Genomic DNA, 13,070 nt, shown 5'->3' with positions numbered 1-13,070 from the left:
TTACCTCATAAAAATACATTTGCTTTATTGGGTTGTCATTGTACACATGAAGAGGCAAGCTTTAACAAACTGACCATAAGTTAAAATAAAAAGTCTATCTGATAGTGTTAATGGTACACCCAGAGCATATTTAAGTACATGTATTGCCTAATGATACATGGTCATCGCTGATACACTCTCTCCTTCCCATGTGTGAAGTACGTGTACATCATTACATTGAGGCAAGCATGATAAAAACCATTTCTCAATAATTTAAGGGCATACGAAATAACTTGACGACTCATATGCAAGTGCTTACAAACCACTAATTTCACTACTTTAAAAAATAAGCATCTATAATTCAACTATAAAAATATGTTTTTTTTATATTTACACACAGGAAGTAAATATATACAAGTCATTACAAGAAGTTGTTCTTTTTGCGCTGTCTCAAACAGCTTCATTGTGTGTCTGCAGAGGCTGTTATTACAGACTTGTAGTCCATAAACTGTGACAGCAGTTCTAGTTTGTGGAGCTTTCCTGTTACGCACTTTCAAATTTGTGTTTGGTTTAATGTCACATCAAACCGCATTTTTCGCTGGCCTCAGAACTAGGGTCAGTTCTCGGGTGGTGCACTAGGGCTGACCCCTGCTTTTATATAGGATGGTTCATGATGGCAGAAGATACATTCCCCATCAGAGATTCATGAGTGATAAGTTGTTGCAGCAGTTAAAGAGAGGTGGTTACTCCTGCTTCTATCCTTCAACAATATTGACATTACCATTCAGATCCAATCCTTTAGTTCATAATACAGTTAATTTTATCTGGAACCAACTAATGTCCAAGGTAGTACAAGTTGTAATTGTATATTCATAAAATATGAGAACTTTCTCAGCTATTCTCTCAGACATATGTACAGTGTGAAGGCATCATGAGGAAGCAACTACAGGCTTGTCTGCAGACAGCAAAGTGAAATTTGTAAGCAATCGCCTTTATATTTATTTCAATTAACTTGTGACTTTATAGTATGTATCTTTGATAATAGCAGCCTTGAGCTATAGCAGTCATCTACTGTAGGCTCTCTGCAATCAAGGTAAACAGACTCTCAGTTGTAAATGGTATGTGACTGGAAGGAGTAAACATGAAATTATTTTTAAAATACTGAAATATATGTACACTAATTTAATACCCATTGTCTGCATTTACATTTTGAAACCATATATGAATGTTACATTAATGTATAATATGCAGCAGTGACTACGGCCCCGCTGCAAAGAATTACTTGGTTAGTACTAATCGGTATGTATGTAAGTGTTATCTTTCAAGAAACTGAGCTGACAAAAATAAATATAAAAGTTTGTCCCACAAGAAAAACACTCACTCACATACACTGACACACACACACACACATACATACACCTTATTTCCATCTGAACTACGATTCATTCTCAGAATATCAGGAAACTAGTCCTGTATGAGGTTGAGTAAAAACCTGAGATTAAAAACTCATAAATCAATGCTCTTCATAGCAAGGATTCTCTTCTTGTTCAGGTGTTTTCTGATCCGAACCAGTTTTTCTGAAGGGACACTATAATTCTGTGCATTCACTCATGTATCTGTCCTCCTGACCTTTGTTGCAGTTTTGTTTCTCTTGGCGGTGTTACTGACTGTCTGTCTGTGCTGCTCAGGTAACTCTGAATTCAGTCTTTCATGACCCACACATGCGCACTCCCATCAGCTTTTTTGATTTTTTAGCACACAGAGCAGGTCTTGGAGCCTGAGCCTCCACCGCTGGCGTTGTTTGCGCCACCTGGTGGGAAAAGACACATCAAACAAAAGAGTCAACATACTTGTAGATCATGGGTTTGATGATTCTCCGCAAAATGGCATGCAATGGCACAAATGGCTCTAACACTTAGCAAACATCATCACAGCTCTTGTGTGATAATAATCACTGTACCTTTTGCAGCTGTGGTTGCCTCTTTAGCCGCCTTCTCTTCCTCCATAGCTTTCAGTTTAGCCTCGTACTCTTCTTTTTTAGCATTCCACTCCTTCCTGTTATTTAGGATGCCATCGAGCATGGGCGTGATTTGTGGGTGGAAGCGAGAAAACTCCTGGGAAGAAAAGAGTCAAAGACAAATTACGTTTAAGAAAAAGTTTGCAAAGATGAAACAGAGCTGTTTAGTTTCGGGGGTTTGTTCATATTTGTTGGTGCTCCAATGAAAATAATTGAGTGGATGGGTTTATGTACAAAGGGTTTATGTATGGAAACTGTAAAGAACTGAGTTCATCAGTCACAATGCAATATTAAACATTACCTTGTAGACGAACGTGCAGACAAAGTCGATGAAACCACACTGTAGCTTTGGAAGATCCGCTGCCTTGTTTCTGTCCATCATGGGCTGGGGGGAGGGACAGGAAGTATTTTAGCCACTTAGAAACATCATATAAACATCCTGGAAATCAGCTGTAATGAAAATCCAATTTGTGCGTAGGTCAGGTCCTAATGCCTGACCGACTGGTTAGTCTAACCCTTACTACTACCCAAACACTTGCATGGTAGTGTAGTTTTTATATGCATAGAACACATTTGGTTTGTTCACTGACATGTTCTAAGGTTAACATTCTGTCTGATGAGTTGAAGAGCCCAATGACTGTCACTTCAACCAGTAGCTGTAGATCGGTCAAAGCAAGTCAAATTTAATAGCTGATTGTTTTATCAGTGTCTATGGTGGCAGTAACATGCCAAGAAAACATGGTAATACTCCAGCAAAAGGCAGCAAATTACAAGATGGAGCTCATACTGCCATAGTTATTGGGTTTTAGATTGTTTCTCCATGCATCTCATTTTGACTTCAGAGTGTGAGCTTTGCTCTGCCTTATATCAAACATTTTTGGCTTTTGGTCAGACCAGACACAACGTTGTGATTGATTCCACTATTTTCTGATATTGATGATGAAGAAAACACCCCCACAGTTTTAACTGCTGAAATTTGAGCACTCACAATAGGCTGCTGCTCCAGTACTGTCCTCTCAAGGTCACCCTGCTCCCAAAACTCTGCTGCTACGGACAAAGCAACCTGAAAGATGCGCACAAAAACACACAGCACACACAGTAAACACACACAGTCACTAATAGAAACAGAAGTCAACACTCAGTCACTAATTTAATACAATGTTTTGCTTCTCACCTTGCTCTGCACCTCCCAAGGCTTGGTGATAGCTGACAAGTCACATGCGGTCATCATCATAGCCCTGAAGTCAAAAAAGGTTTAGAGGATCGTAAAAGCGTAACAGAACGAAGAACTACAAACGTGCTCGTTGTACTCACATGACGATTTCTTTTCTGGTTGTTTCTAGAGACATGAAGTCCACCCACTTCTTCTCATCCTCGTAGGTGTGTGAAAGGTCCACGATCTTCTGGAACATGGTTCTCTTCCTGACAAGGTACGACGAAAGGGATTATTTGACTCTTTTTAATTCTGTCTTTTTACACTGCAGAGATAGAACATAAACAAGTGAGTCAACGAGAGACTGTGCTGACTTGAAATAAAGAGCCAGGTCAGTGGCGATGATGGCGATGTCCATGAGATGAATCACGTGGTCGACCTGTCGCCTGTGAAGGTTCTGGTAGATGTTCAGTGACTTTGGGAGAGATGAGAGGAGAGAGGTGGGCGTCAGTCAGAGTAAGAAACGTGAGGATTTATAAGAGATTTCAGTCATTTCTCCAGTTTACCGCCTCTTTCTCACCTCATCCGCCAAGAGGAACTTTCCAAACTCCAGGTGGTGTCTTTCCAAGATGGAGGAGCCATGAAGCTTGGCCAGAGGGTTGCCAGACCTGTTGGGCGTAAACGCAATTCCTCAGATGTGAGCAGCATTAGTCAGGAGGTAACAACAACCATTATTCTCGAGTATAAGACTTCAGCATTGACAAAAGTATGACTATGACACGAAAGTGTTAGCATGTTTTTTCCCTCACTTTACTTCTATCATATGGCTCTACTTGTGAAACTGATGTCTGATCTCATAGTTATCAAAGCTGTGTTATTAGTGGACGGCCCTGCAAGTAAAAGCTTTGAAAAGCATTCACATTTAGCTTGACTAACATTTATGTAAAAAAGCCATTTCATGTGGAAAAAAATGTAACGTTCAGAAAAATAAAAGCAGACATTCTCTGACGTGCACTGTCAAAGAAATCTCATCGCAAGCAAGTCGATTGCATTGCTGAATAAATATTAATGGAAGCTAATCGTACCTTGTTAGGTATGAAAACCAAACTCAGATTTATCAAATTCAGAGATAGAAAACACTCCCCACTCCCATTGCAATGTACTATCTCCCATTGCAACATTAAAGGAGACTTATTATCCTAATTTTTAGGTTCACAACTTTAATTTTGGGTTACAACTAGAGTAGGTTTACCTACTGTAATGCTTAAAAAAAACATCATCCAGCCGCTCTGTATTCCCCCCTCTGCCTGAAACGCTCTGATTTAGCTCCTGTCTCTTTAATGCCCCCCCACTTGAATACCCAGTGTGCTCTGATTGGTCAGCTTTCACAGACCTGAGCTAGCACTGCTAACAACAACTAAGCATGTCCCAGATATGTGCCAAACTTGCCGCCAGGCATGAATTATGCAAATGTGTGACATGATGATGCAGTGTGATGTCATGAAGTAATGGTGTTGACTTTAAATTCAATTAATAACATATTAAAAGACATAGCAGCGCTTTGCTTCTCTGATCATCTGTGTAGCCAGCTATGAATACATTTTAGCAAAGTGTATGTTGGATTTCTTTTCTACTTAGAGAAAAAAAAAGTTCCCCACATCACTTACTTGACTTGGTACAAGTTGTTGGTCCCTCTGTGGTCAATATCATGGAGGAAACCAGCAGTTATCATGGCCATGACCTCCAGATCAGTGTAATAGCGCTTCAGCATTCCCGTCTGAGCACACAGAGATGCAAAGTGGTCCAAACAAGGGAAAAGAAGGGGAACATTAGAGTGCCATCGAGAATTTTAATAGCCTCTGTTGTAAAAAGCGTAGAAAACACTTTAAAAGCCAAATACCGTTAAGAGTGTGAACATGGTCTGTCCCACATTGAAGCCGTGACGCCAGTTGTGATAGGTGATTTTTCTGTAGCCTTTGCTGACCGAGTACATGAACCGAACCAGCACCTGACAGCGGAGAACTGATTAATAGATATACACAGGGATAATAATGTAGAATATTGTTGTGTTTGTTTTTGGAGTGTCTGGATCACCTCTTGAGGGACCTGGAACTTCTTTACCACCCCGACCTCATAGTACATCTGGATCCCGCACCGCACCAGGTCCATCTCTGTGCAGTTAAAGTCTGAGAAGCGGAACTCGTAGATCTCGAACTTCTTAATCAGTGGAGGTAGGTCTTTTTTCTACGAGGGGGAAATGAACAGAAAAAAAGCTCTATAAGACGAGACAAAACACTTATTCATGGAGCTGGCAGACGGACAGTTCTGCTTGAATATAAGAAAGTCTGACAAATTGTTTGTCTCGTAGCGTAAATTTCTATACTCCCAAATATGGGAATTGCTTGATATTTTCTTATCTAAAGATTAGATGCAAGGGCTGGGCAGGGCTATTTTAATGTGTGGACACTAAATTACCAGAATTTGTAGGAGGTCTTCTTCTTCACAGTCTCTAGGTTCACAGCCGTAGAGCGTTCTGGTGTTCTGGGAAAGATGAGAAAAACAGAAATAATTAATCACCAAATTACATGTACAAGTGCTGAGGTAGTTATAGGTAGATAAACCTCCCACATAATAAAACGTCATACATTTGAAAACAAAGTGTGAAACATGGTTCGATTGCCTAGTGGCAGGCCGATGGAGATGCCTAGTTTGAGTTGGAAAAATTCTTTATTTCAGACAACGAGGACACAGTACTGACCAGGATATTCTGAATCTCATCATCGCGACACTTGACGTGGTAGAGCACCATGTCTTGAGCGATGTCTTTCCGATTCTCCAGCTTGTTCATCTTGTCGTAAGTGTCCGTGTTCAAAACTGACCAGCCCAGGAACTGAGTCAAAGCCTGAGAATCAGGGGATCGGGATCGAACATGGTCCAAAGTTAAATGCTTGGTAGACTTCTCTCAACCACATCACACCAACATGAGTTGCATCATAGATTCTTATTTCAAAAGCTGTGGGTGTCATTGAGTGCACAGTCTGTATTGTAGAACATACTCTACCTCCATGAGCTGCTCGTCCTGATCATCAAAAGGCTTTCCGTCTTTTCTGTTGTAAAAAGTGGCCACACCGACTATCTCTTCTTTTTTGTTGACGATTGGCAGCGACAGAACATTTTTGATGGTCCACCCGCTGGCGTCGAGCGCCTCGTTCTGCAGCATCAGAGCAAACAAGCAGAAACATGTGATACTGTGTGATTGCTGTCTTGGTGGAAATCCCTGGGCTGTTTTTTTTTTTTTTTTTTCTTTCATCTGAGTTTCACTTTTTTTTTTACCTGAAACTGAAACGTCTCATCAGCAGCTGTGTTCATGATGTTACAAATCTGAGGAGCAGAGATGAAAACAGAATCATTAGGGTGGAAAACATGCAGGTCCAATCAGTTGGTTCTAACTGATTCAGCAGTTTGGATAATGACCATAGTGAAAAGAAACATACAAGACCGGTCTCTGCAACATATGTAGGCAGGCCGCTACTCAAGGCCCAGTGATCTGGAGTTGGAGTGCTGTGTGACAGAAAAGTTAAAGACATGAGCACAGATTGTGTCCCAACTGATATTGGGCTACTGACTCTCTGCTCTCTGATGTGTTATTCATGTTTTATAAATGTACCTATATCATCACTCATAACACATTAGACTCACAGTTAGAGTTGCGGCAGAATAAGATGTTTCACGGAACGATTACTGTCTCAGAAAATATCACAGTGTCGTGATGTACATTATTACAGTATTATTAATATATTCATGTTATTGTTATTATTATTTGTATCATTATTATCTGTTACAATGGCCCTTAAAGGAATCATGACGAAATGGTTTTTTTATTGGTTTGACCAAAATATTACAATTTTACTAAATATTCTGTCCTTATTTTTTTAGTGTCACTTGTAATTGGAATACAGTAGAATTAACTAATGTGTTTCTAATAATTTCTTATTTTTAATTACATCAATACACACAATTTAATAATTAAATAACACCAATACAATACAATTCTTTTTTTTTTAATAATACTTCTATGGTCCAATTTACTACATTCTATGAAACTGTCATTTAATTTACCATGTTACTTTTTTTCACTTCAACCCTTTAAGTGACATGGTACCTGAATATTCCAGTTTTATTTCCCTTCCCTGTCTCATTTTTTTACATGACGACATTTTGAATAAAAATTCAGACAGAGCCAAAGAAAAAGATTTACTCACGGTATTACTTTGATGTCTTCTTTTCCGTGCAATATATAATCAATCACTTTGTAGAAAATTACCTCCTGGAGAGAGATCAGATTCAAAACATTTTTAGAAAGACGAGCAAGGGCGTCATCAAATATGTATATATCTACTACCAAGCAGACTGTCAATAACATTAGATCAGTGAAATAAGGTGGCGTACCCTGCCATCAGGAGTGACGGGGCCGGAGTAAGGTGCCTGCTCTCCCATCAACACCGGCCAGATATCAAAGAACTCCTGAAAGAGGAGAGACGCAAACAAGTCAGCACAATGAGCTAAATGCATTGAAAAAAAAAAGATGGCGATTGTGACTGCAGGCAAAGACACAGGAAGACACAGTACCTTCTCCTTTGTCATGTCTAGTAAACCGACGGAGTAGCGGTCACAGTTGAGGTAGGCTCGGACTGTGTACAAGGCTTTGTGAAACTGTCGCTCGATGTCAGTCAGCTCTTCAAATACCTTGTGTGCAGACCACAGCAGCAGCTGGGAGACAAAACACACATACAGCCGTCATGTCAAGCAGTCAGTTTTATTTTTTAATCAGATATGTTGACCGAAAAGCCTATGAGGTCTATGAAAACGTGCAGGTTAATGTCCCTCACCTGTCCTTTACGTGTCTCACAATTGTGCAGGTAGCTCAGGTGGAAGATCTTCAAGTTCAGAGTGGCAATTTTCAGATACTTTAAAAAAAGCTGAACAGACACAAGAGAGGGGTTATAAAAACATGACATGAACATGATCAGACAGTGAAGAATGGTGTGCATATTGGGAGCAGAGTGAAAACAATCCGTGTTAGGCAAAGCACTCACAATAGTGTACAAATCAGCCACATGACTCAAAGCTTAAACTTCAGAATAATGTTCAGCATTATTTCTGAGAACAGACCCTCTTCATACATTAAAGCATCAATTCTTCTGTCCCCACTCTACTTTCCCTTTTCTCTCCCCCTTGGTTTCTCCTGTTATCTGTTTGTATTAGATTCTTTCAATGGCCAAGCTTATAAAAATTAAGCAAGAGGGATCTGAGATGAAATTAGACTGTTTCAAACGAAAGTTCACTTTTTCCACGTCTGATAAAAGGCTGTCGTTCTAGCTCAGTTTTATTAAAGGTAATGACGTCATTCAGGCAGATGACAACCCTGACACATACAACCACAATGTAAAAAGGCATTAAAAGCTTTTAAAAACGGTTCATATTTATAATTAATACAGCATATTACCTTCCAAAGTATACTATGGGGAATGGCTTACAGTACTTATGACAATGATGACATACATTGTCTGATAGATATGTGCTGTTAATTAAGTCATTAACCTGCTGTGGATGAAGTCTGCCGCTGACCCGACCACCTCAAGCTTATTTCCATTTGAAGCTTAGTTTATTCCTAAGTGGGATCACATCCTTATACGTGACGGATTATTGAGCTGACATATAGTGAGCACACACACCGGTCCCACTCGTATGGACCGTGTTAATCCACCACTCAACTCAAAGGGAATTCCACCCCAACGATAGTATTCAGATGTATTTTGACCCATAAGAAGAATAAACAAAGTTTCTGTTCAGTAGTTAAAAAAAGCTATGACTGAAACACAATGGCTTTGTCTGTGTTTTGCTTTGTGCATCAGTGCTCGTGTGGACTCACATCCTCATCGTCAGCGGTGAAATGTGGTCCCGTGGTCTTGTTCAGAGCCATGATCACAGCCACCAGGTCTTTGCCGTTGAGGATGGGCGCCGCCAGAACATTTCTGGTCTCGTACTCTGTGAGTTCATCAACAAAGGAGCTGAAGTGCTGGTTCTGAAAGACAGAAAATAGTACATGCAAACACACTCTTGCACACAGAGGAGCAATTTATATAATATAACTTTTAGGATAACAATAATGACTTTATTAATTTACTAAGTTCTCAGTGGTGGTCCTTATTTTGATATTTTCATTTAATATCCCCTCCTGGTTTGGGGCTTCTGACAATAATTGTCTTCAGGGAAATACTTGTTATCACTATTACTAACTTTGCAAGGAAAAAGAATCAGACACATGTTGGAGGAAGTTTGTTTTTTACATGATTCACAAAAGCAAAATGTTCCTCAATCGTTGGATAAACCAGCTGTTTCCCACCGCTTGATTATTTGCAGTTTCATCATGAAACTACAGCACTTGTACTGAAATGGGCACAATATATATTCAGTTGAAAGCCTTTAAAAAAAAAACAACTTGAAAACTTGAACTTCTATGAACACACTGTATAGAGGTGTGTGAAGTAAACTAGTTTTGATCTGTTCTAGATTCCTGCTGACTGCTGACTAAATGCCAGAGGCGTCTAATCCACAGCTCGAGCAGAGGCTGATGGGATCTGGAAATAAATGGATTATGTCTGACAAGGAGCTTTACACCCTCACTTGGTCATGTATAGATATGTACTATCAACTCTTCTTTTACTCGTCTACAGCCACCACAGCGTTTAGGAATTATGTTATTTCAGAATATACAGGTTCAGTAAATTCATTAAGTACTCTCCAAACTTGTTTGCTGTTGAGTTCGATGTAAGAATAAGGCAAAAAATGGTTTAGTTTCTTACTCCATAAATAGGAGTGAGTGACACAAACTGGGTTTTAAACATTAGCTGTCCAATACAGTGTTTTTACACCAGTGTGTTAATGATAACTACCTCATAAATTAAAGCTGCCTACATAACAAATATTATAATTTTCTTGAAATTTTGCCTTCAAGTACTTTGATTACGTAAATTCTCAAAATTGTAAAAGTAAAGTGTTGCATTTAATGCAAAGTGTCTCTATGATGTTGAGTCAATGTGTAAAAAACTAAATAAAATGACTTTGTTTGATCTGATTAAATGAATACAGACTTTTAAAAACCTTATATGTCAAAATCATTGCCTATGTGGGCTTTACAATCTGCACAATGAAACAGGTTATTCTGTCAATTGACTCAACATGATACAAAGACTTTGCATTAAATATGACAATTTACATTGAACGTACATGGAGTTAAACAACTTAAAGTCACTATTCTCCGCAAACTGTTTTTTGAGATTAAGAGAATTCGATTGAATTTCTAGATTGCATCAATTCTATTCTGATTTATTGTTTTATATTCCATAATGGTGGTGTGATGCATGTCCACAGTTTCCATTATTGTAAGCGTTCAGTTCAAAGTCAAACCTTTTTGCTTTCTATTTCATGTCCCACATTGAATGAACACTTCAGTTAGCCTTATTGCATTTTGTCAAACGTGAACTGTCAACATTTGGCAACATGCTACTTGATGCCCTGACATACTTCTGTTTCATTCGGATTACTTATGTGGAGAAGCCAGTTACATTTTTGATTGTCAACTGTCATCAAGTTGATGTAAAAATCCCTTTTGCATAATTTCAAAATTCCCCCAGATTGTTTGTTGGAACCAGATATACTGTATTGACATCGGCTGAGTCATATTTATTGAATGGGTTGAGTATACATTTTACGTCACTCCTCTGAGCTACAATGACGTTCAGACAAACAGGCCTGCTTTCTATGAGATTAACATTTAATTGTTAAGAAAATAAACATTGAATAATGAATTAAAACCACTGTGTGAGGGACTGCAGCGCCATCTGGTGGTGGTATCCTAAACAACACTCTGACAGACAGCCCCACAGATGTGCTAAGCATCTGCATCCAGCTATAGAGATAGATCATTCTAAGTTTTGCATCACTCTTGTTTCCCCTTTGCTTACCTCTTTGACATCTTTCACATTAACATGCTTCTTGGTCAGGGCCACGTTGCCAACGATTCCTAGGTCCAGTGGGTAGACGATCTCAGAGTCTGGTGGCACCACGCAGTCGTCGAAATCTGCCTCTGTGTTGACGTTGAAGAGCCTTGTGGCGAGCTCACCGATGCCGTTCCGCTGCCGGTACATGAACAAGCTGCACCGGTCAGCGTGGATGAGCGCACTGATCCTCTTCATGATCTTGAAGACCACCTTTTCCATGTTGATGTTCTCCTGCATGTCTTTGATTAGTTCATACATGATTTGGCTTTCTTCAAACTTGAAAGAGAGAGAGAGAGAGTTTGGGTTTCAGTAGGGAAGATTTAGGACCCTCATAACAAATACAGAAATTTGCCAAAGGTTACAAGGAAAATAGATGCTCTTTTTTCTAAATAGAAAGGAGGTGGTGAAATAATAACATTTACCTGACTGAGCTCCTGGAACTGGCTGATATCGATGTCTTTCTCTGGGAGTCCTGACATCTTCGATATGGAGGCAGGGTTCAACTTCTTGGCAAAGTACTGTTTTGCAAATGCAGGGTTCCCATTGAGGAACTTTTCCACGTCTTCCTTTTGCACGCCCATGGTTCCTTCTTCCTCCTGTGCTCCCAAACGCTCCTGTCTTCTCCCTCTTCAGCTTCAGTGATGGAGCTCCCGCTCAGTCCAACACCGCTCTAGACGAGCTGCCCCCAACTTCTCAAAACAGAAAAAAAGGAAAAGAATAAGCAAAAATAAAGACAGCTACCAGTTTCCCAGTTTATCCCCTGAAGAAAAAAGATAATCTTACCCAGGTGTTACACACAAAGTGGGTAATCAGAAGTGGACACATTCAAATGTAGGTGAAAAAATAATCCCTCCTGGGATGAGTGGACTGAGTGAGGGAAAGCCCCGAGGAGAAGGCAGAGGGCTGAATCCAAACAATCCTTCTGTCATCAGCAGATAGTGCTGAAGGTTAGCAGGGATCTGCCTATGCTAAACTTGTCAGCTGATCATCTAGTTACTGATATGTGGGCCAAATGATCCAGGCTGCAACACCTGTCGAACAGATCATATGCTTTCTTCTACATGTATTTTATATGCTTCTTATGAATTAGATAAGGAAGATTTATGTCTTATGTTTTATTTAAATAAAAAGCACACTGAGCCCCTCAAAACTGAAAATAGAACATAAAAAAAAAACAATTCTGCAAATGTTAATCACAACATAAAAACAATATGACAAATTCAAACAATCTTGGCAACTGAAACACTAACAACAATCAAGAATATAATTATTACACTTGTTAGACGTGTAATAAAAATAGGAGGAGCATCAAAGTGTGGTAAACTCCCTATATTATGATACATTTCCTGTTGAATATTTAAAAAATTACAGACATTTGTGTGATATAATATGCCCAGTAGTATTTGGGTCATCATTTCATGTTATGTGTAAGGTTGGTATGTGTTGTCTATAGAACGCTGTTTCTGTGCAGGTCTAGCTGTACAAGCTCTTTAAGTCCTTATTAAACAAGGCCTCCTCTGGCATAAGCCCTATTTAGTTAGGACGCTAGCTGATTATCTCAGCACCCCAACTCTCCGTCTTTCTCCTCATGCAACCTTTAACACAGTCTCCCCGCGGGCTCCTTTTTGAGTTTCCCACAGCAACCGCTGTCATTATCATATTTAAGAGACTGACGGTTACCAGAGAGGGCTGATTGACTAAAGCCAGCTAGAGCCCAGACACTAATTTAACATCCATGAGACCGTGAGCGACAAGCACACACAGATGCGAAGTGGAAAAAAGAGACAGAAAGTTAATCCTGTCATTCAGAGCAGAGAGGACCCGTCTATAATAAGGTTCCATAAACACCTTAAACAAA

The 13,070-nt window shown here is 39.5% G+C and overlaps 1 protein-coding gene across 2 annotated transcripts; it reads right to left on the bottom strand.

Moving 5' to 3' along the window:
- Positions 1 to 12,130, bottom strand: pde6b (phosphodiesterase 6B, cGMP-specific, rod, beta). 2 transcript variants are annotated; one of them, XM_030436867.1, is made up of 24 exons: positions 11,996 to 12,128; positions 11,635 to 11,901; positions 11,177 to 11,488; positions 9,082 to 9,234; positions 8,039 to 8,128; positions 7,779 to 7,919; positions 7,599 to 7,673; positions 7,412 to 7,476; positions 6,644 to 6,710; positions 6,483 to 6,530; positions 6,211 to 6,360; positions 5,908 to 6,051; positions 5,625 to 5,690; positions 5,244 to 5,393; positions 5,050 to 5,157; positions 4,817 to 4,926; positions 3,730 to 3,817; positions 3,524 to 3,624; positions 3,311 to 3,418; positions 3,171 to 3,234; positions 2,985 to 3,059; positions 2,298 to 2,381; positions 1,940 to 2,093; positions 1 to 1,789 (listed from the first exon to the last, which is right to left on the bottom strand). In XM_030436867.1, exons 2-24 carry the CDS (start codon positions 11,791 to 11,793, stop codon positions 1,731 to 1,733), a joined length of 2,571 nt encoding a protein of 856 aa, XP_030292727.1. In that variant the 5' UTR covers positions 11,794 to 11,901; positions 11,996 to 12,128; the 3' UTR covers positions 1 to 1,730. The 2 variants fall into 2 exon arrangements, with proteins under 2 accessions (XP_030292727.1, XP_030292728.1); XM_030436868.1 differs by having other exon boundaries at positions 11,635 to 12,130.
- Between the last annotated feature and the right edge of the window lie 940 nt (positions 12,131 to 13,070).

Source organism: Sparus aurata, chromosome 12 (genome assembly GCF_900880675.1).
Source record: "Sparus aurata chromosome 12, fSpaAur1.1, whole genome shotgun sequence".
Lineage (NCBI taxonomy): Eukaryota > Metazoa > Chordata > Actinopteri > Spariformes > Sparidae > Sparus > Sparus aurata.
Note: the sequence above shows the minus strand (reverse complement) of the source record. Positions and strands in the feature narration are given on the sequence as shown.